Below are 26,900 nucleotides of genomic sequence, written 5' to 3'. Positions count from 1 at the left end.
GGATTTTGTATCACTGCCATACCACTCTTGGCGGAAAAGTGGGGAATTATGGGAAAATATTTATTTCTTTGTTGAAATCAGGCGTCCGTGGCTTTTATAAGTACCTGGTACTGTTCCACGTACGGAATTTTCGGAGGAAAAAACTCTTCAAATCAAGAGAAAAGTGATACCTAAAAAAATGCTTTTTTGGGCAATTTTTTTTTTTGTCCCAAAGACCCAGGTGCACCCTCAATCAGCTTCCAAGATTAGCTTGCATAACACCACACACCCGCCCACTTCTGTTTCATCAAATCTGCGCTAGAAACCACAGACAAAGCAAGTGCGTGCCCTAGAGCACACCCGAGGCCTCAAGCTCGAGCCGTCAACAAGGATTTGCAGTCCCTTAGCAACAAACCCTTCATTCATACGTTCTTTTACTGTAAGCCGGTTCGCTCCGCCAAAGCGGGATGACATTTCCAGCCCGGACGTGTCATCCGCACGCACTAAGTATTGAACCTTACGACCTGTTTGCCCTAAAAATCGCCGCAAGCAACCACCTGCCCCGCACACATGCAAAGCGGGCAAGGTCTGTGCAACGGCGCAACATTTTGCCCTACGTTGTCCCCGCGGCTCATTCGCGTGGAAAAATGCTCCCGGGAGCCTTCCATCATCGGGTGCCCTTTGTTCTGCCATTCCAGACTGACACACGAGGCTCTTGGAGAGAGGGGGGGCGTGGCATTGTTAGCTCGAGAGCGAAAACTGCGCAGCCTTGAAAAAGCGCGAGCGTGCAACCATGCGCGGCCAGGGGAGGAAGGAGGCAGTGCTGCCGGCAAGGGCATGACCAGGCGTCGCAGGTGACAACGCACTTCCCTTGTATTTACCAGTGCTTGGGCAACATGCCCTATCCAGAAATCGGCATTTAGCCGGTGTTTAACGGCGCTATGCTTTCTCAAGGTCTTAGCGTGATGGTTTCGCATTCAAGGCAGGCAACACCCTTACAGAGGGTTACGGTACAAGGTCACGGCTTACGTGCGCAATTACAACTACCTTTCAGGACAGTTCTGTCGTTTAAAAAAGAATCTGTTAGCTGCAGAGTCCAATGCGAGTTCTTTTGGAGTTTTGCAGGTTATTTCACGCTGTCTCAATTCTTTCCTCCTCCTCTGATTGTATCTGAAAACTGCCCAGCTGGTTAGAGTGCAAACCAATGCACAGAAGTAATAAATCATCTCTTTCACAAGCCCACCGAAATTCATAATGATAAGCACGCACTGTAGGCAGCGCAAAATCAGATTCCACCACAAGCTCCTAGAGGAATGAGAGGTTGCCTCTTGCGTTACCACTGCTTTGTATCTGTACTTAGGAATGAAAAACAAGAAAACTCTTGCCTCCCAGACATTGTTATATGTCCTTGCTGACAACAGCAGTAACCCGAGGGAGAAGGGGAAAGCGCATCCCAATACCCCCCGCGGGTAGTCCTCTCACCTCTCTTCCTTCTTGAGTCGAATGCACTGGCCAATGATGTCTCTCAGCTCCATGCTCTCCACCTTGTCGAAGCATTGGGGACGAACTCCCTGGCAGAGTGAGAGGACAAAAAAATTAAAGCCGTTCCACTCAGGGTGAAAGCTGTCGGAAGTGCAGAGCAGTGATTCGCCATAATGCGCTGCAGCGCCGTTATCCGCTCAGTGCTACCACCCAATGCAATCCAGATTTACCACCACAGTGCTTGCACAACCCCCTGCCTGAAACTGCGCCAGCGGGAGTTCTGTTCCTTTTGTGCCTGCTATTCCTACCGCACGTGCCAGCATTGCACTGCCACTTTTTATCGCTTGCTATCGTAAAAAACCAACCCAACTGGCGTCCTTATTTAACTAAATGAACGCAGGTGCTGCCGGTTAATTACGCATATCTTGCCTCGAAGGTACCTACAGTTTTCTTTACGGGGAGATGTATGACAAGCACCAGCGGTACACGAGTTTCAAACGCTTCCGACTATATAAACCGCTTGGCTTTCGAAGCCTCTGGGTTACGCCGCGACGACAGCCACCATGACGGAATGTTGTGTGGCTCTACTCAGGCCAGCGAGTGAGCTACGATGACAAGGCGGGCCCCTAAAGTGCTCTGCACTTAAAAAACGGAGGGGCCAATTACCCAGTGTACTCCTCTACCAACGGCACAAAGCAAGAACGAAAACCACCAAAGCCCCACACTGAGGTAGAAGGCTGCTTGTTTGTTGCAAAAAGGAGCAGCAACAACGCAGCCCCCGACCATGGTGGCACTGATGTCATTCAAACGCCACAACACTGCATGTCGTGGAGCACAGCGGCCTCTGCATTTTTTATCTGGGAGGCGCAATTAAGGGCAGCAGTGCCCAGTGCATCACATCATTTTTCTTACTCTCCAGTTTTGAGGAAGGGACACTTGCAATGTTTCTTGAATGAAGGGAGCTTTACGGCCTTTCAGGTCAGACTAAGCTAAGTGTTTGACATGTATTTTGGCATTCAGTACCCTTTGAAACACGTACGAGCGTTGCAAGCACCGTGTTTCCCAAATCAGACGAAGGGTTCTAAAGGTTGTGGCCGCGGAAGCAGAGCAGACGCTGAGCCACCAACAAGTCGTGCGTTGGCAGAGGCTTCAGCAAGCTTGTTCAATAAGCAGAGCCTCAAAGCCATACAGGCTAAAAGGGTGCCAATCAATCCAGAGCATGAATTCTAGAGCAAAGCATTGCTAGCAAGCAGACTCTATGAATGGAATGCGCAAAGTTGAAACAAACACGGGCTAAGCTAAGTCGGTAAACTTCATGCTAGGTACTGGCCGATGCAGAACAGCTAATTGATTATTCTCAGCCATTCCATGGGAAATTACATACGCAAGCTTTTTTTCTGGTGCCATCTAAAAGAGCATACACAACATAATGCTATTAGAAAATTCCACAAACTTCACTGCCTTAGTGACATAAAACTCAGCCTTACCTTTAGATTTAGACTCGCCAACGATGAGATCAGCTAGGAAGGCACAAAAAGCTCCACTCTGATGACCATACCCTTACCGCCAAAATTAATTATTGAATATGAGAACGAGAAAATGTTCTGGGCTAGAAATATTGCAATGTGTGTTCATTACTTCAACAAATTTAACCTCATCAAGAGGGCCGGTGTTTCCAACTCATTCAGGATGGTGTGAAATAGGAACTAAAAAAGAGGGAGGGGGGAGGTGAAACGAGTAAAACTTGCCACGCTATCCTCGATGTTTCCTGCACTAAAACCTAAAGCGCAGCAATAGCCGACAAAACTCCTTTCTAGGCCTTAACATTTTTTTCAGCATCTATTGTAACTATAAGTGGCACATCCCAGCCTGCACTAAGAATAACGGCAGCATAAGCATGATTTCAACTCGTGCTGCACGGCAACAACAATAAAGGCACACTGAGACAACTTGTACAGAGATGTCAAGCAAACCTAATGAACCTACCCTTTTTGCAAAGCCTACTCCTTCATTCACTTACCTACTTACTCTTTCAGTGCTTTAAACTGTTCCACTTTCGCTACAAGGCAAGCAAATGGATTCAGCCAAAATACCGCCTGAAAAGTAAATGCTCCGCACGTAGCAGTTGAGCACCGCAGGCTTACCACATCCATCATTTACGCAACATCGTTTGAAACTACTTAAATGACAACCACCTAAGGTTTTTTAATGTGCGCCAAAATTTCGAACACACGGGCGTTTTTTTTCAGTGCACGTTAAAAAACCCCAGGTGGTCAAAATTAATTCAGAGCCCTCCACTACGCCGCGCTTCATTGCTTGTGCAGCGTCGGCAAATTAAACCTCATAATTAAATGACAAAAATACTGTCGGAGAGATAATAACAAGGCAAAGACGAAGACCTGAGCTGACACAAATGTCTCCTAGAAAAAAAGCAAAACCTTGCTCTCCTTCCCCCCCCCCCCCCCCCCCCCCCCCCCCCCTTAGTGGCACCATGTCACTTCTCCACCATCCTACCTCCCTCGTCCCCAACCAGATTAACGCGGGGCGCATTATGGGCGTACCCACCGTGGTGACCTTCTTGTAGATCTGAGCGGGGCCGCTGCACTCGGAGTAGGGGTACTCGGAGGTGGCCATCTCCAGCATGCACATGCCGAAGGCGTACACGTCCACCGACTCGTCATAGTGCTCCTCGTACATCTCGGGGGCCATGAACTCGGGGGTGCCTGGTGGGTGGGCAGGAGGGGGCACAGGGCAAGACCCAGTGAATCACTGTCATCCCCCGAATCATCACTGCCACCCCGCCCGCTGCAGTCACGACTGTCACCACCACCACACAATCATCATAACCATCCACGGGATGCTGATATATATATATATATATGCACACATATTGTAGCGAGAATAATGTGCACATACTGAAGTACAAGGCACTTCTGCACGTGATATCGGTCATCACTTTGACATTCAAATCTACGCTTGTCTCACCTCTGGTCTGTAAATAAATCCCTTGAAACATCTACGTGGGTGAGCCTTGGCTATCTGCCTTGCAATATTATCCAAGCAGTACAAATCCTTGAAACACAAGTGTTTGACAAGAATGACGCAAGCTACAAGCTGCATGCTCTGATTGAGAAGAGAGAAAAGGGCAAGAACCCTGGTACGTAAATGCAAGTTTGTTGGTACATTTTTTTCCCTTATTTATTTATTTATCTATTTACAGATACCTTAAACACCCCAAGGGGAAGGGTTTTACATGAGGGGGTGGACAGGTGTGTGGAGGGGTGGAGAGGTCTACATGAAGTGTGTGATGAATGATGAAAGGACAACAAAAAAGAAATTGTCTCACTCAATGATATTATCAGTGGGTAATATGGGTGATATGGAAAATATGGGTAATAATATCAGTGCACACTTTGTACTAACTGATTAGAATTCAAAATTATTGGACGTAATGAGCCTTCATAGATTTACAGCAAGGACTGAAAAAAAAAAAAGAAAAAAAAAAGAGAGATGGGACAAATATTCCTCTTGCTCCCTTCCTTCACAGGAATCAGGATTCTTATTCCCATTAAGTTGCCTACTTGTTCCAAAAATTCTGTTTGTTTTGACAGGAACACTGCTCCGCTAAAAACAGAGCAGGCACTGTGTGTCACAGAGTTTGTGTTGACGGTGGAGAAGTGCCTGCACTCCCTTCCGGGTGACAATGGTTATTGAAGTGATGTCAAATGCACAATGGCCCCTCATAATGTCGAGGGAAAACGCCAAGCAAGCAGCTTCAGTACAGAGTGTTGTTACACGCTGTCAAAACATTCAACGCGGCAGCTGAGTCACAAGCTACAAAGGGGTAAAATATGGGGCAAAGGCAACTGGGATAATTATTCATTGCTGTAAGAAGCTTAAAGGCCATAAGGTCAAAGCTCTCTGACTAGGTCAAGGCTCTCTGACTGCAGATATAAGATACGGAAGCAGTCCGTCCCATCCGGCATGGGCCGAATCAACAAATTTTCCTGCACAATAATACACTGCATTCACCTAAATTTAGCCTGTTTGTTATTTTCTTCCAAGATGTACTGGACAACTTTCCCCCAAAAGAAATCCCCCGACAAGAAATCAGTATTGCAGAATGTGAAATCAAGAAGTGGCCCATAGCTGCTCTATTGCTGTAATGATGTAATTCGAGCCCTTAAAGAATGCCAAGACGAGGGAAAGAGAAGAAAAATCTTTTGACCAGGTTTCTACGTTATCAAAGCAGTAATTTTTTGCTGAGCTAGCTTGTGAATCCCTGTTCTGAGTACTGGATGAGTTTGTTGATGACGCTCTCAAAGATTTAGAAAAAGACTAAAGCCATTCCACTCAATGTTGAAAGCTGTCGGAAGTGCAGAGCAGTGATACGCCATCATGGGCTGTAGCGCCGTTATCCACTCACTGCTACCACCCAATGCAAATCAAATTTCCCGCCTTCGCAGTGCTCGCGCGCTCCCTCCCCGAAACTTCGCCAGCGGGAGTTCTGTTCTTTTTGTGCTTGCTTTTCCTCCTGCACGTGCCGGCATTGCACTGCCACTTTTTTTCGCAAAAACCAACCCAACGAGCGTTCCTAACTAAATGAACACGGGTGCTGCCGGTTCACTGCGTATATTTTCCCTCAAATGTACCTTCAGTTTTCTTTGTGCAAAACAACGGGGAGATGTACAAGCGCCAGCAATTCACAAGTTTCAAACGCTTATGACTATATAAACCGCTTGGCTTTCAAAGCCTCTGGGTTACGCCACGACGACAGAACGCTGTGCAGCTCCACTTGGGTCCAGCATGCGAGCTACGACGACAAGGCGAGCCCCTAAAGTGCCCTGCACTCAAAAATTGAATAAGGGTGTTGCAGGGCCCCTTGAAAGCGACCCTACGGGCAACACACTCACCGATGACGCTCTTGGCGAAGGAGCGGTTCTTGAGCGTGGCCAGGCCGAGGTCGCCAATCTTGACGGAGCCCGTGGTGCCCGTGATGAAGATGTTGTCGCACTTGAGGTCCCGGTGGATGATGGGGGGCGGCCGTGAGTGCAGGAAGTGCAGGCCCTTGAGGATCTGGCGGCACCACGACTTGAGGACCTTCATGTTGATCTTCTTGAAGCGGCGCAGGTACGTCTTGAGCGTGCCCGAGGTCATCAGCTCCGTGATGAGCACCAGGAACTTGCGCCGCGCCGTGTTCACCTCCCAGTAGTCGAAGAAGCGCACAATGTTCGGGTGCTGCAGCCCCTTCAGCATCTCGGCCTCCTCGCGGAAGCGCTGACGCTCGCTCTTGTTCAGCCGCTCCTGCAGCAGGGTCAAGGAAGGAGAAGAAAGGCCTCAGACGGCACACTCGAGACTACGCTTTCTTTCGCCCATCACAAGCAATTCTGTACATTGTATACAATATACTAATGCTTTCTTGCCAAAAAATATTAGTACAATGTTGAAGGAAACAGTTCATCAAACGATGGAAGCAATTTATTTTTCTTTGAGGGAAGCCTTTGGTCATGGACTTGACCTAGAACTGGAACAGGTGAGATACACCACTGTCAGACCTGCAAGGAACCAGACTCGCGAGGAACCAGACTAGCGAGGAACCAGACTGGTGAGGAACCAAGAAATCAGACTTGCAAGGTACCAGACCTGCAGGGAACCAGACTCGCAAGGTACCCGACTCGCAAGGTACCCGACTTCGCAAGGTACCCGACTTCGCAAGGTACCCGACTTCGCAAGGTACTAGACCCGTGGAGGCACGAGACTTGCCAACTTGCATGATCTTTTTCACTTCACACATTCCCAGTTGTGCTTTTAAAATCTCATTACAATGTGCCATGTGAGTTACGACAGTCTTGGCACTGTTGGGGCATTCAAGTTGCTTCACCGCATTCGACTTCTGGCTGTGTTTGGGTTGTCATGCCGACGTGCAAAACAGAAACGCCCTTCAAGGAAATAACCATTTCTCGGCCCTATTCATTTCAGTCTCAACCACTACATCGAATTTTGGCAGTTTCCTAACATGAGACACTTTCTCTTCTTCCTACAGAAACAATGGCAACTATGTCGCACCACGATGCATTCAACAGAAAGTGAAGTATTCCACAAAAAAAGAAGTCATTTTACATCAGAGCTGTCCGCAGTTCACCCGTTCGCAACCCTTTGTGACCCTCCACTTCAAAGAGCTGCTGCATAAACATGGATCTATTACAACAAAGGACGGAAAAGTTCAAACAAGCCCGAAAGCAGACACAAAGCGGCAAACACCTCCAAGTACACTACTCCAGTTGTTAAAAAAACAAACGACCAGGAAAGCCGACAGCAACACATCACGTGAGCCACTTGCAAAACAGAAAGCGCCCATCAATCAATGCTCCACTATCAGCGGTCACCAACACTGATAGCGCAGTGTTGCAAGAGTCGGCCGGGCGATGAATGGCTGCCGCAGAAGAGATAAGTGCTTTGAATGGCTGCTCTCGAGAGATAAGCACGGTGAAAGACGAAACCAGCGTTCCAAAACCGACAAAAAAAGAGAGTAAATGTAGCTGATAAAAGCGCAGGCGAGCAAGTCAGCAGCTGAGGGCCATACTTCCATGTCAGGCCACTGATCGAATCAAAACCAATTAAAGGAACAGTCTAGAAGGACTCCAATGAGGGTTTCGATGACAGAAAGCTTTAAAGGAGATGTGAAGACAAGATACAACTTCGCTCTTTTTGAGAGAACTAGCCTACGGGAACTCGCTCAGCTTCATTCAAGCCACAAAAGACGTTTAACCGGAAAAAAAAATATAGAAGAACTTTCAAATTTTGCACTACAGTGACGTATTATGGGCAGGAGAGACGTACCGTATTTTCGCGCGTATAACCCGCACCAAAAATGCGAAAATTTTAGTGGCACAGTAGAGGTGAGGATAATACATGGGGTTTTTCTTTTAAGACGGCAATGCGCGTTGTGCCATGAAGCTTCATTGCGCGTTGTGCCGTGAAGATGACCTTGTGTAACACAGTGAGGGTTGCGGCTCAAATGATAGCTCCAGCGGGAGCAGTGGTACTGAGTGAATTGTCACTTTCGCCTTGCAGTCAGTGTATTCTACTCGCTAAGTATGAGCTTTTTCTGTCTACATAGCATGCGATGTGTTTCTTGAGCAGTAGCTTTGGTGCCGCCTTCTCTGTATCAAATGTGCAGGCAATACGCAAGGATTTTTTTTTTTTCAGTGGGCTGAAAGTGGGGGTGCAGATTATATGCAGGGGCGGTTTATATGCGCGAAAATACGGTAAAATCAAACCGATTCTCGGAGGCGGCTCAAGTCGGTGGCCACCAATATCCCAACATTGTGACATCGGAGAAACTGATGAAAAATGGCTGTGGAGTCACCACTGCTGCCTCTATGTTCCCCAATAACTCCATTCTTTGTTTGAAGAGTGCGATAAGATTGCTATCACTGGTACGGGGACCAAGCGGTCTTTGTAATGTACGAAACTTGTGTTCTGTTTTCACGGCCACTCAAGGTGATACGGGGGACACCGCGCAAATCAAGACAGAAATACAACTCCTTCGAGCATTCCCCAGCGTGAAACACGAAACAACGCAACTCTTAAAAACCAAACAAAATATTTCAAATATTTTGTTTAACTGGATGTGCTCTGTAGGTAGCAGTATCGAAGGCTGGAGCAGAGCACATCTGGTCAGGAAATCGCAGGGCGAATGAAGTACGCTGACCAAAAAAGCTGGAAGTAAAAAGCTGGAAGGAAGTAAAAACAGGGCTCCCGTAACGAGCCCGGAACAACTTTTTCCTCCCACTTTTTTGGTCAGCGTACTTTATTGCCCTCCCACTTCCAAACCGGACATGCTCTGCTCCAGCCTTCGATACTGCTACCTACAGAGCACATCCAAATAGATCATCACTTTAACACTGTTACCCGTATCTCTGCTGACCGTTTATTTATATCTCAGTTTACAGACGAAGGGAAGGTTGGGAAGTTCAACGGCACAAGCCGACATCGAGAGCACCTTTACACTCAACTACTCTAAAGGCAGGATGTTTTTCCACCCCAGAATGCATACACACAAAAAAAAATATTTCAATTGACGGAGAAAAATGCCGTAAATGTATTGCAGCTGTTTCCCGATAGCAAGCACACTCCCTTCCACGGCATGATTGCTACTACGAATGTATAAAACTTTTTTTTTTCTTTTTTTCACAACAGTGCCAGTGCAGATTAATGTACTTCGAAGTTTTATCGCTTTACCATGCTTCGCTGTATCTTTTCATGCGCTCTTGAACTGGGCTGTTTTCGTTTTTTTTTTCCGGTGTCAACTTTTTTCATTGTGCACACATAAAAGGAAAGCTTCCGCCTAAATCCCAGCATGACTGTAACACGAATGCCACCGGGCGAACACGGCAAACATTTAACACACGCGCATTTAGAATGCACCAGAATGCTAAATAGCTAGAATGAAGGGTCATAGCTCATGCAGCAGTTTGCAGAGAGCACGCAAACAGGAGGGGAACTTCGAGACCAGCGAATAAAAGTATATTGTGGAAAAAAAAAAAAAAAACAAGGAAAGTACCAAATAAAACCATCAAACTATAAATAACATAATAGCAAAGCCTCCCATAATTACATCTTTGTAATCTAACAGTATACGATTCCAAAATCACAAAAAAAAAACAATTGACTCCAAATAAAGATGCACTCTGTCGAGCTTCGTGTCACCAACTGTTTAAACATTGTCAAATTAAGTTCTGCCAAATACAATTCTGCCTGATACCAACAAAAAGCTGGTATCAGGCTATTAATTGGAATGATTGTAGGGTTTAACGTGCCGACGCAACGCAGGCGATGAGGCGCGCCATAGTGGAGGGCTCCGGATTAATTTTGACCACCTGGGGATCTTTAACGTGGGCCGAAATCTCGTACACACGGGCGGTTTTACTTTTCGCCTCCACCAGAAAAGCGGCTGGTATCAGGCTATTAAGAAAACGGTTTTTCGCTTGTGTCCCAGCGCACCCCTGCCGGCTGTAATGAGTCAGGCGAATCGGCAACAGACCATCAGGAGTGCTAAACTATAGTTCATTCCACAAGCTAGCTGCAGCAGTGTGGAGGATACATTGTTGTCCCCCTCAGGGCACCTAACTCACCGCGAAGAAAGCGACAAAAGTCGTCGGGGCCTTGCGGTTCCACTTGCCGAGAGGGCAGAAGGGAATGTCCTTTCAGGACCCCCTTCCCGGCGAGTTAGGCGCCCTCAGTAGGCGCACTGTTGATAACAATGTAGCCTCCACAGTGCTGCAGCTAGCTTGTGGAATGAACTATGACATTTTCCCTCAATTTGGAACTATTCCTGGCTGGCTGTAGCGTTTCTCGCACATTTTTCTAGGTTAAACATGACAAGTCCAGCACCGAAACCAAGCGACAAAGTCGAGCACCAACCAGCAAAACCGTCCTATCCCAGTGGTGAAATCACAAAAAAATTATTCAAAATACTTCCAACCGCCAATTACAGCAACCATAACTGCCCAATGCTCAATCTTCTACCTTGGCGCAATACTTAAAGGGACTCTTCCACCCTTTCAACAAACGCTTTCCTTCTTTCCTTTCACATTTGGAAGTACCGTGAAAGATATAGTTATCGCCAGCACAGAGTGGCACTGCGCGATATCCTCATCCCAGTAGATATGCCTTCCATTCCAGCTTCGCTTTTGCGGCTTTCTTAAAGTGGCTATCGAATGCGCCTAATGCTGCAACTAAAGAAAAGCCGGTCGGTCGAAGAACGCCATGACCGAGAAAGAGAGAAAAATTTTTTGACCAGGTTTCCAAGTTACCTGGTGGGCACTGAGCTGTAATTTTTAACTAACTGCTGTACTTTGCGGCCCCTAATCTAAGCCCTGGATGTGTTGGCTGACTATGCTCTGGGAGCATTTAGGATACAAAAAAAAAGGGTCGAAAAAAGTGTTGCAGGGTCCCTTTAACGCACCGTTCTATCTCTACAATAGCAGGTAGCCGCGGCGCAAGGTCAGAGGGCAAGCCCCTCAGCTCTGCACAACACCCAAGGCAAACAAAGGCTTGCGACAGCCCACATCCGGCAATGGCAAGTTGGGCAATCTCCGCCGTTTTCATTCACCCAGCAGGAGGGAATAACGTAAGAAGAACGAGAGGATGTGATGAGGAAACCACCAGTGCCTAGCACCCCCGCCCCCCTCTGGGTCGTTCTTTTCTGTTTTTCAAAGCTTTACTCCACGTTTAAAAGGCACCTGTTCCCCTCCAGACAGGCGAGCCGACCAGTTCCAGACCACGCCTTCCCTTTGCGTAGGTCGATGCAGTTACCGTGGGCTGGTTAGGTATGCCTGCCATGCCCCCTAGTGGGAGATTTATTTTCTCTCGAGCCTGGCGAGAGTTGTTGTTTGTTTGTTGTTGATGCTGCTCCTGTCACTCAATCGGAACGATATCAAGAAGCAGGAAGCCTTTCCTTGCTTGCATGTGTTGCAACAACAGACTTGATAATACGAATAGCAATGAAAAGTGTGCATTGACTGAGTAGCTTTCTTTGGATGACATCTCCCTAATGATTCAATGTGGGTGTGTAGCACCCCTCAAAGTACTTCCACGTTCCAAACGGACAACTGAAAAAACAACAGCCTTTGAACAGTGCCTTTCCTACTCCTCAAATTGCCCACAGTTTGAAATAAACACGAAAAACTAACTTTAAAGGTTTTTAATGCCACTGACACAGAGGCACCTAGTATGCTGAATTTGATCTGCACATCAGACACAGGACAGTCTCCTTCGATTTGATCCAGTAAATAGAATTCTGGGAAATTATTTTTGTCTGTTGAGGCGAGTCAATTGACATAATTAAATTAGCCCTCACTTTGGTACAGAACCTGAGAAAGAAATGCGAGTGTATTGTCGAGAAAGTTAAAACGACTGCCCACAGCAACAGACATCCTATGATAACAAACGTGCAAAATGAGACGCCTGATGTTACCAGATGTGTAGCCGCAACCAGCCGTGCTGCACAAACAACTTTCATAAAGCGTACATAGTGCCAAAAAAGAAAAGTTGCCAAGGTGCAGCAAACCCCATGCGAGCATTCACAAAAACAGAAATGTATATTTCCCTTCGAATCAAACGAAGCATCGAGCACCGACATCGCTTTTCTCTCGGCTAAACCAGCCGCTATCTTCCCTTCCCAAGTGCCAAACAACTTCAGGAAACAACGAAAAGACATTCCACTGAGCATCAACGGGACGCAGCGACCGTTCGCTCCAACTGGCCCTTCCCAGAAACCCATTATAAACTAGATCAAGGCAACTGCTTCGTCCCTCTGCCACTCAAACCAAACCCAAGCCAATCAGGAGACTGAACAGAAAGAGAAACAACTTGCACCAGCCCAGTTATACCAGATGGAAAAGAATATGTCGGGGGCAAAGAAAAAAAAAAAGCAACGACAGCGGCAGTTCATTCGAACTACCGTGACGGCAGGAGGCTCACTCTGAATGGAAGTGGAGGGAGGGGGGGGTTAGGCAGAGCAGTGGCCCGAGTGTGTGTGTACGTGTGACCTGGTTTCAGCGCCAACCTGCGCCGACAGCTTAGTGACAGCTGCCGTCTTTCACGAAGATCTTCTCCTTCGGTGTTCATGCTATTTAGTTGGGACAGCCGATGCAAGATGAGCTTTGAAAAAAAGCCCCCCCGGGGAAGGAATAAAAAAGAAAAGGGCAAGAAGCCACCAACGTCGGCAGCCGTCGCTTCCTTTCATCTTGGCACGGGGACAAGCCACCGGGGGCGACGAAAGGCGTGCACACGTACCGATGACGGGCAGGAAACCGGAGCTAACGAAACTAGTAAAACGGCATGAAACGAGAACAACAAGGTAGAAGTGGAAGGGGCCGACTTTTATTGCTGGCGTGTTAGGAGAGCAGAGAAAAAGAAAATGTGCCAGCAACTTTCACTGAAACAATCTCTACATGGGAAAAAGTGTTTGTTGCGTAATAAGAACTGAAACAATCTCTACATGGGAAAAAGTGTTTGTTGCGTAATAAGAAAATGCGCCAACTGAACAACAACCAACCAACAGATGGTGAGATGGCAAGAAGAAGTCAGGACAAGACACCAGCTGGCAGCATGTAGTTGAGCTGGTGTTTATATAAAGATGGCTTCTCACCCAAAGTGCACATTATGAAGCATGGAAAGATGACTGGTTGTGGCTGCTCACAGGCAGTCTAGCCAGAAATTAAGGCCTCAGTATGGCACATGCAAAGTGTCTGCACTGCTGCAGACTAACGGTGCTTCCATGTTTTAGTGCAGCAACCTCAAATATTCTTTTTCCGGCTGAGTGGAACAGCAACAACTGTTTTAGTTAAGTGTGTTTGTACCCTGATAGTACGCATCAGATATACTGCCTCACTGTGGCAACAGCTTGAGAAGAGTGGATGCATTTACTTGCTGCCCTCACAACCAACTGACAACATCCATGACAATGATGACAGGGGCGGTTGCAGGTTTTTTCTGAAAAGGGGGGGATGGGGGGGGGGGTCCGCTTTTACCAGTGATGATGATGATGAGGCGGAGGTAAGTAGCTTTTTTTATTCACAGAAATTTCGGGGAAAAAATACAAAAACAACATCAGCTAGACTTTTTCTACGTTCTGAAGGGTCATCATCTTGGGGGTATAAATTCAAAATTTAAGGAGGGGGTGGGGGTGGGGGGGTCAGACATCCGGACCCCTCTGGATCCACCAATGAATGATGATGATAATCTGAATTTTTATGGCACAAAGCCGACTATGGGCAAACAGCGCCAAGAGATAGTTATTTAATGAGAGTACTGTAAACACCAAAATCCGTCAGAAGGAATGAGTAAATGAAATAGAACACAATGAAGACGGCTAGTGTAGGAGGCTAGTTTGTGATTATGCGTGACTGATAAAAAATAAGGTGTAAAAATTTCACTTCTCATAGAGACTTAAGTTGCCCCCTAGAAAGTGTGATGGGTGTGGTGGAATGTGTTGTCTGTATAATTGTGGGAAGTGTTGGTAGCACGTTGTGTTGAGTGCCTTGTATTGGATAAGCATTTGGGCTACTGATAGGCCATCTCCACACCTGCTAAATAGCAGTCTTGGAGATCCAGTGAGTAGGCATCCGTGTGTAAAACGAATGTGGCCTATCTGTAGCCTTGCTAAGGCAACTTCCAATGTGTACTCACAACATCCACACCAAAGAAATGTGAGAGTGAAGAAACTTATCCTCTTTTACCTATTTTGGCACAAGATTGCCGAAGATTGCCAAGATATGTCCCAGAACTTAATTCAATGCTCCCATACAGTAATACATAGTTCATGAGCATCTCAATTCATTGATATAACTTTGAAGTCCTGAAAGAAGCTATAAACCCTCATGGAATTATTTGGGGATGTAGGGAAAAAAAAACCATGCTCATAGGCAGTATCTATCAGCTTCAAACTGGTGTTCCCAAGTGCACAGACTTCTTAAGAATATGTCGGACAAAGTTGCATTAAGTAAAAACTAAGAGTCAAATGTTCATGTCTTAAAAATATGCAAGGGTCTCACGCAATCGCGTAATTTGTGAAGGCCTACTGAGCTTCACAAAAGTATGTTCAAGAAGAAACTTCTTTTTACACCAAAAATGTCCGTGTAAAATGACATGAAAAGCTGAAAGGCTTGCCAACAATTTTCTGTGAGGTTAGTCTAAATTACAAATGACAGCTGGAACGTGTAATACGCTTCAAAGTTAACATCAGAATCCCACTGAATAATCTGGTTAACTGCATCTCAGGTGAACAAGCTACGCTTACGAATTAGAAGCTACAATCACCTCAACCCTTCCAACTTTGTCTATTTTCCCCGTTCACAGCGCATGTAACTCGATTCTAGTTGATACAGACGCCACAACTGGCTTTAACTTGTTGTACCCCATGGAAGGTCACCTTTCAAAAGCATCCACAAATAGTCACATTGGCGAATTCTTCTGTCTCTCGCATGCACACACAGAAAAGAGTGTAAACAGATTTGAAGTGAAACACTGTTAGTGTAGTTTAGGGCACACAACACGTATTACTCCAGTTGGGAGAGCTCAGAAGCTAGAAATATTTTAAAGTTCAGCGACGAAACAGCAGGGAAATCAGTGTTTCCTCTTTGCGAGTTGTTTTCGTTTACGAAAGAGAAGTCATTAATTTTGCCTGTCACTCCTCCGGAGATTACCGAGACAAGAGCACCGGGGTGGAAACTTGGCAACCGCGTCAAACGCCAGGCAAAGCCCCTCACGGACTACCACTGACTGGAAGCCAACCAGCCTGCTTGGCACTCACTCAGAGATTACGCCTGGGAGCAACATAGAATTCTGCTGGGATTACGTGGCGCGGAGGATATGCGTGGCTAAAGCTTTTTTACAGTCATCACCGATGTAGTAGAAAAGAACGTACAATGATAAGACAGAAAGACGGTGGTAGCTACGAGGAGCTAAGAAAAAAACATCCAATACTAGCGTACATTTGCTTCCTGGTGCGTATAAATCTTGTGCAATTTTTGTGCAGAAAGCCTACACAAAGCTTCGCTTCCCTCCAAAACCTGCCTTTTGAAATGCAGACCACTGAACTGGTTCACAGCAGCTTATGAAATGCTCTAAACCTGATGGGCCAATATAGAATTAGAAGCAACATTACCGCGAACCTACTGTACGCAAAAGCCTTTCAAATCAAATCAAACCGAACGAATTTTTATTTCCAGATAAAACTGGGTGGTTTCCTGGGTAAAAGCTGCCTAAGCCGCTCGACGGAGTTCAAGAAACCACAATAAGGCTCGGCGACAAGCATAATCACAAAAATACAAGTTTACACTTGAACACAGCAAAATAGCATTGCAAGAATAAAACAAAGAAAAGGTTAACACACCTTCGAAAATTCACAATTCACAAAAGCACATAAAACACCGGCAACAAGATGAGAATACCATTTTTTAGAAATCATTCAAAACATAATCGCCAAAATATGTATACAACAAATCTCAAATTAAGGAAACCGAAGTAATCAAAAGTAATTATACTACAAATCCAAAAAATATTGTCGAACTTGTTTGCGTGCGAATTTGGCTATGTTTTGATATTTGCTCAAAACCGACAGAAGGTTACGGGCCAACATTTGTCGTTTGTAATTGTTACGGAAATAACGTGTTTTCCAGACGTCATGACTCGCGTACTGCATGTGAAAGTGCAAGACTTTGCTGTAAGCGGAACAGTAGCCACTAGATGTACTACACAAATGCACGGCTTCACACACGTCACTGCATCGGTAATAAACAAGCGTGTTATCTTGTTGTCTTTTCTCGCCCCTGCCTGTTCCCCCAAATAGAAGCCACTCCCACGGTTTATTGCCTCCCCCGATACAAAACACAGCACACAGCGTTGCAAAACACGCAAGGCGCAGCTCGAAATAAATGACAGCACGTTAATGCGTTCTCAGGCCTGCCTGGCAGCCGTTCAGATACTTTTATCCTCTCATCTCTCTTCCTCATCCCTTCCCATGCATCCTACATAGTTTCGCACCCTTGCATCAAAAGATGACCAGGCAGCCTGGGCACCCTCTACCACTCAAAGAGAAACATATCAGCTTTTTTCTATTTTTAAAGATATAAAAAATAGCAACTTCTACTTGTGAATGCCTTATATACAATTATCAATCCGTGACCGAGATCTTGATCCTGCTGGCCATTCTACACCATCGCAAAAAAATCGACCCCAGTTCGTGAAGAGGAGGCAGTCACGATGATGGCTGCGACGATGCCTCGTGACATACATATGTAAGGTGTAATTTTTACTTGCAGCCAAGCACGCGTCGTGCTCCAAGATGAAAGTCTCCTTCCTGAAGAACGCATTTGGTGATCGCATAAGTGAGACCCGTGTAAAAGATTAAAGCAGTCCCACTCAGCGTGAAAGCTCTCAAGTGAGGAGCAGAGATTCGTCAAAGGGGCTGCTATGACCTCACTTGACTAGTTTCGGTATCACCCTGGCGCTGATACCAAAAGTAGCCGAGATAAGGTGCCAAAGCCCGTGAGGAGGCCTATAAAGAGATACAGGATTGAGTTTTCGTCAGTTTGGGCTCATTTGTGGGCAATTATTTTTTCCCTCATTTTATATTATTGTGTACTTATTTGCGGCTTAGCAACAGCAGCCTCGGTGGCAACGGCGCAGCGCGACGATCACCCCAAACACTTTCTGTGTGGCGCAATGGGATTGACATTGGCTTTGTAATTTGAGGGTCTCCGGTTTGATCCCTGCAAGGGGTGATCTCTTCGAAGCCTCTGGGCGCGTCACACCGCGTGACTGCAGTGCCTAGATACTGCGACCCCAAAATGAGTTATGACAAGCCAGGCTCCTAAAGTGCTCCGCTCTTTAAAAAACCTGCGCAACAGCAGCATAGTCCACCAAAAGCCTACAGTGCCTTTGGCCTTAGCCACTACACCTTAACGTGATGATGATGATTGGATGTTAACGGAACAAGGCCAACTGGAGCAAAGATCTCCAAAACAATTATTATAGATGAGAGGTGAAACCGTAAACACTGAGATAAGTCAGCAAAAACAAAAGTAAAATCAGAAAACGACAATGAGCATGGCTGGTGTATAGGGCCAGGGAGTGATCACGCGTGGTATGAAATGAGGTATAAAAATTTAACTTCTAAATATTTAAAAACCCACTTGATAGAAGACATGGGATCGTCAGACAGGAAAAACGCTGGGTGTAGTGGGACGTGTAGTCTGTATAGTTGTGGGAAGTGTTTGCGTTGTGTTGTGCGAAGTGCTTTGCATTGAATGAGTATGTGCACTACGGATAGGGCCTCTCCGCTCCTGCTGCACTGGGGTCTTGAAGATCCCGTGAGCAGATACGAGTGTGTGACCTTAACACCTTAACAAGACGGCACACTGTGTAGGAGTAAAGCAGTGATGGAGATACAAATGTACGGAAGGATGATCGATTGCCAATTTCATGACAGACAGATGTGGTAAAATGAATGTGGTAAAATGGAAAAACTAAATAAATAATAAAAAACCAAGCCAAGCGTTATGCCCAGAGGAACCTAGTTGACAGATGTGACTGACTGTAGTTAAATTTTGACATTAACCTTAATTTTGACATTAATAGTTTAACATTAATTTTGACCACCACCAGGGGATCTTTAACGTGCGCCGAAATCTCAAACACACGGCTGTTTCTGCTTTTCGCCTCCATCAGTTGACAGATGTGAAACGAACAATCATACACAGACAAATCATTAACAACTCCCTCAGTTCTCGTGTGCGTGGGGTCCCGCAATAGTTAGAGAGAGAGAGAGAGAGAGAGAGAGAGAGAGAGAGAGAGAGAGAGAGAGAGAGAGAGAGAGAGAGAGAGAGAGAGAGAGAGAGAGAGAGAGAGAGAGAGCAGAAGCAGAGAAATAAGGTTGGCCCGCTCCCGACGGCCACCCACATACGATTAAATAAAAAAGAAACGCTCGAAAACGTGGGCGTCAAAAAACAAATTTTCCAACATTACGCGCCGTCTACTCCCCTTTCCCGTACTGCAAACAAACACCACCAAAATTGAAAAAGGGCCAGCAGCCGGGTGTCCCCTTCCGCCCAGCCTTATTTCGGCGTCACAGCCGCCCACTCAGTCTTCCAAAGAGGGGACACCAGGCGTCCGTCCGCCAGGCCTCGGACGCTGACGCAGCGCGCCTGGCGGCCCCAGAGGCGACGATGTTGCCCAAATCGAAAGCCTCTCTTGCGTCCCGTGGTGCACATGGCGGGGGCGCCGTCGCGGCGACCAGCCCGCTACAACTGCCAGCGCTCGACGGAAATAACCGGCCGGGCCCCCGAATCAAAACGAGAGCAATCCCTCCTTCCCCCTCCTCCTCCCCCTCTTCCTCCTTTTATGCGCCGCCGCCACCCAAGCAGAGGCCCCCTGGCGCCCGATACCGGCGGCTGCGTGCACGGCGGGGGATGTAGGGGTGCAGGGGACAGCGTAGAGGGGGAAAGACCGGGGTGGGAAGGGGGGGAGACAAGCACCGATTACGTCGTCGGGCGACGCCCGAAAAACAAACCAGACGTCGGGCGGCTAGGTTAATTGCGCTTTGTCTTCTCTTGCGCCCCCTCCTGAGAGTCGCGTGCGCTGCCGTCGCGCGACACGGCAGATTACGCGAGCACAAAAACAATAGCGGGGAAGAAAGGGAGAGGGGTTCTTGAGTGCCGCTTAGATTAAGCGGCCCCGACGTAATGCGGGGGGGACAGAGACGCTGGAAAGATAGAACGCCAGCAAAGAAGCGTGTTCCCTCTCTCCGAGCGGACCGCCCTCTCGGACAACACGTACTCGACTCGTCGACGGCGGAGCGAGAATGTTCCGAGCTTATCAACTCCGGTCCAGAAACGTTCCTAGCCCGTCTGGCGCGGCGCCTTCGGCGTGGCATCTTTGCGATGCCCGCGAATACGACGCGAAATGTGATTTTTCATCACGCCGATGGGTAAAACGCCTGCCTACTTCTTTACAGCGAGTTGTGCACTCATCGGGGATGCCGCGCGTAACGGCAAAACGTTGTTCCTGCGCGTAACCGAGGTCGACCACTCGTACAATTAAAGCTGCCACGAAGACAAAATGCAAGTTTGTTCGGTTTGAAACTAGCCCTTGGTAACTAACTTAGCTCAATTCCAGCCCCGAAGGACGTTTCTTTAACCGAAAAAAAAAACGCAGGAATATTAAAAGAACTTTCAAATGTCGCGCCCCAGTCACACAAAAAAAAAACTGCGATTGATTCCTGTCATAGGAATCGGTAAAGCACGAAAGTGAAACGTGCAGCGAAATCTGCAGCTGAGCACGATTTACGGGTCGGCGGCTGTCTGGTGGGGGGTACTTGGCGAGCGACGTCCTGCTGGCGGGTCGCTTCGGCAAATGTGTACTGGCGTCATTTCCATGACGGATATGACGTCAGTGAAATCTTGGGGTATCGCGGCATAAAACAATTTCGTGTTAAATACAAAACCGGAAAACAAACAACCCTAAGTATAACGTACTGACGATGATTGCTACTGGTTTCCCCTTTGTATCGGGGTGATGACGTGTCATCTTACGAAAAAGGACTAATATACCTGTTTTATACTCTTGGTTTAATACTAGCTCTGCTTAGGGCAGGCACAAAAGGCATATTAGGCACAAAATACTTTTTTTTTCTTTTAGAGGTGGTAGCTGTCCTTGGCAACATTCCCCTCTCTGCTTTTCGTCCACCAGCATTCTAATCTTCCTTTCGTCGCCTCGACAGCCTTGAAGTTAACTTCCTTTGTGCTACCCTTAAATGCTAGGGCTTCTGGAAGCCCAATATTTCCCTCGTGTAGATTTGTATGGATACCCTCGCATTCTAACACTATGTGCCGCATAGTTTCTGTTTCTTTTCCGCAGGCCACACATACCCCATCATTTTGTGAATACTTCCCCACAAAGCTTTTAGTTCGCAAGCAACCTGCTCTAGCATCAAAAAGCAAAGCACTGCCTGGGAATTATCGTAGAAAGTTTCCTTTCTGATGTTCAATTTCTCCGCCCTGTACATCTCTAATGACGTTTCAGCTTCCATTTTTTTATTTTAGTACTCTTCAGTACTAAAGGTTGCTTCCCCGCAAGAAGGGCCTGTGTGCAGGGGTGCACCCTTTACAGGCCGCTTGCTTCGTTGTACTGGCGTCACTTCCGTGACGGATATGACGTCAGCCAAATCTTTGTGTATCCGGGAATAAAACACTCTCGTATTAAAAGATCGTGCACTGTCGTACAGACGTCGCCGTAGAGTCACCACTGGGGCTCTTCACTTATCACTCTCGGACTCGCAGCGGTTCATTCAAGGCTGCTTTACTCCTATAACAAAGACGGCAATTTTGTGGCAAACTTGAATCAAATATTGGAGATATTAAAGAAAACACGGGAAGCAGCGGTGACTCCGTAGCCACTTCCCGGCAACTTTTCCGTGACGTCACACAGTCTCGTTTGTGCGATGGGTAGCCATGGACCTGAAACACCGCTAAGACGTGACTGGGCGATTGTAGCGGGGTCTCTGGTCCCCTTTGATCGCATCGCTTGAATGCTAACCCGCAGCTACCACATATGTTCTTAGTGCTGACCCATATGGCGTCGCACCTGCCCATAACACGTCACCGCAGCGCTAAATTTTAATGCAGTAGACTCCCGTTAAGAAGAACTCAAAGGGCCCGTGAAAATTTGTTCGTGTTACCAGAAATTCATCTTAAGCAGAGGCGTATTGCATAGTGGACATTACAAGAGAGCAACAAAAATGTTCTTCGTCTTAGCCATAGTGTTCGTTTTAACCGCAGCCCACTGTACTTCCAATACTTCCTGCGCTTTTTTCGGTCAACATAACATCTTCCGTGGCTGGGACGAAGCTGAGTGAAGTACTGAGGCCTCGTTCGTCCAGATGAAACGAAGTTTTACTTTGCTTTCATGGCCCCGTTAAAGCCCGTTCAACATGGTGCGAATTTCGCCTGCGAATTCGCAGCTACGGCATCCCTCGTGCGGCAAAACGATCTATTTTTCATATTTTCACTGCTGCGACAAATTTCCACATGCCAATCGGGGTTCACAGGATACGTTTGACTGTCTTAAACATTTGTAAATTGTCAGAGCAACGAGAAAGGTTCGTTTCGCCGCACGAGCGGCGCCGCAGCTGCGTATTCGCAGGCGAAATTCGCACCATGTAGAACGGGCTTAAGACTTTCGCCTCGGACGGTTCAGTGCGTGTACGTATACCGTGCAGAGCGCAGGCGTGACCTCCTGTGAATTTGGCATCGGCGTACGTCGTCGTCGTCGCCGCAGCGGAACTGCGGCACGCGCGGCGCAGCTGGCGGCCGTCAATCAGGCACGCCGCTCAATGTTCGCGGCGATTAGCGAGCGTCACTACGCAGTTACTCGACGACGGCGACGACAAACAAGCACCGCCGTTTCTCTCTCTCGCTCTCCCTCTATCTCATAGGCGAACCTTTTAGATGCAGAGCATCTGATTCACTCGCCTTGTCCCTCCGGCGGCGTCGTCGTCGTCGTCGGCGTTGTCCATCCCTCCCCCATTCTCCTCGCCGCGCCAGCTGCGCTCTCCGCCGCTCACCCCCTCTCCTATCCTATAGCGAACCTCTCTCGCGAGGGGCATTGGATTGGATTCGATTGGATTGGCTTGGCTTGGATTTGGATTGGATTAAAGTGGATTGTGTTGCGTCATCGCCGCGGCACGTTGCGTCATAGCCGCGGAAGACGCGCTGGGGCCGGCGCATGTGCAGTACTCTCTCTTCCGCGGTTTCCTCTCCTTCGGGCGCGCTGCAGTCCCCTCAACGTTATGCGGGCTATAAAACGCGGTCCCTTCGCCGCTCCGCCTATGCGTCGCATCTACACAGGGGTTCCCGCGAGGGGAGGTTGGAGTTTTTTGTATCGTAAGCTACACTGGTTGAGCAGTTTCGCCTGGACACTCAAGGACCGCGCTGCACAAACGCAAGCAGCACTGGACTGGATTGGATTGGATTGGGTTAAATTGGATTGCATTGAAATTCAATCCAATTGGAGTACTGGTGTGTAGGAAATTGGGTCTGCACATTCGCCGGTCTGCGCATTCCAGAGGAGTGACGTCATAGCCGCGGCATGCGCACTGGCGCCGGCGCCTGCCCAGCTGTGCGCCTCCGTTGCGCAGTAGCCAAGTCTGACGCTGCGCCGGAGCCGCTTGATAGCCGTTTCGCGAGGCTTCTGGAGAGCCGTGCTGCACATGCACGAGGAGCAGTAACTGGATTGAATTGGACTGGACTGAACAGGATTGGATTGCTGAAATTTTGCTCACGCTACGTATTTCTGGCATAGCCGAGCTAAGCCACTGCTATTTTTTTTTGTAATTTTGTCTCGACCCGGATTATTAAAAACAACGACGATGGTTGAAACGCGAAGCTTTCCAGCGTGCGAAAATCATATGGCGAAGTCAAAGCGTCAACGATCAAAGTGCAAACCTCCCGCGAGTCGAAGTCCAGACTCAGACGACAGCAAACGAATCCCTCACGAGAAAGCTCAGCCCCCACTGCACCAATCGTCGACCATGTCAGAATGGCGCAATCGGTCCGACGTAGGCTGGCTTCACAACGCGAGGGTCCCAGGTTCGATGTCGACCACGGGAAGCGTGTTTTTTTTTTTTTTCTTGTTTCATCATCATCATCATCATCACGTGTCTTCCCACCGTGTAAAGCTGGCTTCCGTGCAGCCCGTTCTGGTTACGACGCCTCCATCAGTGAGACCAAGAAAGCTTCGCTTTAAAAAAAAAGCGAAAGCCAAAACCACTCCAGTGTGACACGCTCGGCATTCTCGAACGTTGGCTCTCCGGTAGATACGTACACACTAACTGCGCGCTTTCGCGCGCGTGTGTATTGTCGCGAAGCGGAGATCTCTTGATGTTTTTGGTTGTTTTTTAGTTCTGTGCCGCCGCCGGGGCTCTTCCTCCCAAGTGTTTGTGTGAAAGCGCTTCGGACGCGGCTGGGCCCTGCCCCGTTTTTTCTAAGAAGCGCATGCGAAGTTTGTCTCTGCGCGCTGACCGACCGAGAGAGAGAGAGAGAGAGAAACCGAGAGTCGCGGCTGTTGGGGAAAGCGAACCATCGTCTCGGCTTCTGTTACCGCGGCCGCGGCGTTCCATGCCCCCCCGTGGCGTGTGCGCTGGTCGCGTTCGGGCTCCATGTCTTCAGTGTTCTTCCGACGACCTTCCCTTTTCCCCTGTTTACTTTAGTGCGTTTTTTCTATACTACTTTCTTTACACGCGTGGTTCTCCGAGTGCGCGTTTTCGAGTCGAAACCTTGTGTCTGTGTGTTTTTGGTCCTTTTCACTTTGGCGGGGACATGTCTGATTGGAGCTAAGAAGCGTCTTCCTGATTGGCTGCGGGTGTGCCTTAGCCTTTTTCCACGCAGTCCGCACACGCTAGGGTGCGCTTTTTCCCCCAATACGTCCCCCACCGGACAGCTTGAAGCAAATATAACGCGGCCCCTCTGGCGATTGAGGGCGAGCGGCGGCCTGCACCAGGGCTCACGTCAGAAACTCTGCCGCTCGTCGTCGTGCCCTCCCGCCGGGAGCCCTTCGCCCGCCAGCTATGTCCCGCTAAGTACCCTTAATCTTTTGACTGTCTTTTTCATCTATGTAATAAGTGTAATTGTTTCAAGTTCGTATGTGCTAAATGTCACCAATGTCATCAGTAAATTAAACAAGTTAACCTTTAAAACCTCTCCAACGTTTCGACTTCTTCACTGCAATCTTCATGCTACAGTAGCGGCAAGCGTTGGGCAAAATAAGAGGTTACAGTATTGTGAGCGCGCACGTGCACAAAACAAAAGAAAGCTATAGCTGCCCAGAACGCCAAGGAAGGCATATACCGTACATATATCACGCGGCGCACATTATAGAGGGTGCAAATTTACTTCTATCGGGGCACGGTTCTTCGACGTAAGCCGAAATATAGCACACACGGGCGTTTTGCGAAGTGCGCTTATCGCTTACTACGAACGCCGGTTATAACGGACTAACGGCACGTGTCTGTAAAGTTCGCTCTAAATGGGCATAGAAAGCGGTGTTTGTTCTCATATATTTGGAAGGGAAAGCATTGTGGGGATGGTGAGCCGCTTTTTGCGCCACCGAATACCTCCACGGCTACGCGTCTGTCGATTGCATAAACGCTAACCTAAGCCACGGCACTCAACACGTGGTCTTACAAAAAAAAAAAACATAGAAGGTCACAAACTCTGGCTCGCAACATGCAAATAGGGCATTTCTGCAGAGGGGGACCTTCCGCACATTCCATATATTACAAACCGCCTCGCAAAAACGCGCGCCGATAAGCGCGCGCTTATCGCAGCAATACCATCGACCTTTCCCGCCGCCGCCACTGCGCATTGAACCCGGAATTTGAATTCCCTCCCTCTCCGTGCAAAGCACGGTGATTCAGAGGAGCAGATAACGAACGCGCGGACTCCTCCGGCATTCCACGAAGAGGACGACGAAATGTTATCGCGGAGCCTCTAGTCTTCCGCACATCGACGCCGCCCCAGAAGAACATACCAGCGTGGGATCAAGAGCAGGTTTCTTCGTTAATTATCTGTGGGCGACATTGAAACCGCCTGAAATTCCGCCAGATGCCGCGGCAGCGTATACAGAAAAAGGACTTCAGGGTCACGAGTTCGGTTCTCTCAGAGGCTCGGGATTCGCGGACTCGCCGCGCAAGCACGATAAACCGCAGGTCGGCGGACAGTCTCATGAGTCAATCGATGAGTACACAAACAGCGTCAGCTAACAGTCAACCAAGTAAGCGATAGATAACGCCGACCTTCACGGATGTTTGTCACGCGTCGCCCGCAAGCAACTGTTTTCGTGCGGATGTACTCGAGTAAGTCATCGGAGGGCACTTATCCATGGGATATAATAAATCACCAGAATCGCGCTGACAAAAAGGTCACGATGGGCTGCGGAATACCAGGTCGGGGGTACAACAAGGTCCGTTGGCATAATCACTGAGACAAGCAAGAACTGCCACAGTTGGAAACCACAGTAAAGAGTATAGCCGAAGGGATGAGTCATTCGGGAATTTATCGGTGAAGAGCGACAGCGTTATCCCGGCGCGAGTTGTTTGACGCGTACTCAAGTACGTCCTCGTACAAGATCTGTACAGCTACCCCCCCCCCCTTTTTTTTTTTTCGTTAAGTGCGGACGGGAACTGTGTATATCCGAGACATGTGCAGCCCAATCTGAACATCCACAGCTATCGAGCCTCCTGCGTCTGCCCGCAAGGCACAAGTTGCCTCTCTCGCGTCAATCCATACTTTCGACCAGGACAGGGAGACATTCACGGGCTCGTAACGGTAGTTTCCATAACCGCCATCATGTCGTCAGTGTCCACTGTAGGCCAAAGACCTCTCCCATGTTTCTCCAACCATTCCTGTATCGCAATCCCCTCGTGCATTTCTCCTTCGAATTTTATTTCTTCTCTCCATCAAATTGACGGCCTCCCGCCTCTTCTAGTCCCGTATCAGGGTACCTTTTCATGCGTTAATGTTTCATAAGATCCTGGGCTGTGTTGCGCATGCGCAGTTTCATCTTCCTGTCGACCGCGCCAATTATAGGGCCGCTAGCACAGCCCACTGATAAAATGGCAGCTCCCAGGACGAAGAAGTTGAAAAGGACAGTGTGTAGCCTGATCTGGTTCACCGGTTATACGTGCAGCCTTCCCCAGATCCTCCTCCGCCTCGCAATCAGAAATACGATGTCTTCCCCGCGTCATCAACTCGCAATCGATTGATTGATTGTGGGTTTTAACGCGCCGACGCGACGCAGGCGATGAGGCGCGCCGTAGTGGAGGGCTCCGGATTAATTTTGACCACCTGGGGATCTTTAACGTGCGCCGAAATCTC

The 26,900-nt window shown here is 48.1% G+C and overlaps 1 protein-coding gene across 10 annotated transcripts in view; it reads right to left on the bottom strand.

Moving 5' to 3' along the window:
• The window catches only part of Wnk (Wnk kinase), a 202,495-nt gene that overhangs the window by 75,403 nt on the left and 100,192 nt on the right, over nucleotides 1-26,900 (bottom strand). For all 10 annotated transcript variants that reach the window (XM_077690157.1, XM_077690152.1, XM_077690154.1 and 7 more), the window contains exons 3-5: nucleotides 6,375-6,765; nucleotides 4,027-4,184; nucleotides 1,462-1,550 (exon numbers count right to left, since the gene is read on the bottom strand). In XM_077690157.1, the coding sequence (XP_077546283.1) occupies nucleotides 1,462-1,550; nucleotides 4,027-4,184; nucleotides 6,375-6,765 (638 nt within the window). The remainder of the gene's footprint in view (nucleotides 1-1,461; nucleotides 1,551-4,026; nucleotides 4,185-6,374; nucleotides 6,766-26,900) is intronic.

Source organism: Haemaphysalis longicornis, unplaced genomic scaffold (genome assembly GCF_048455015.1).
Source record: "Haemaphysalis longicornis isolate Haplotype H1 unplaced genomic scaffold, Haemaphysalis longicornis Haplotype H1 scaffold_10, whole genome shotgun sequence".
Lineage (NCBI taxonomy): Eukaryota > Metazoa > Arthropoda > Arachnida > Ixodida > Ixodidae > Haemaphysalis > Haemaphysalis longicornis.
Note: the sequence above shows the minus strand (reverse complement) of the source record. Positions and strands in the feature narration are given on the sequence as shown.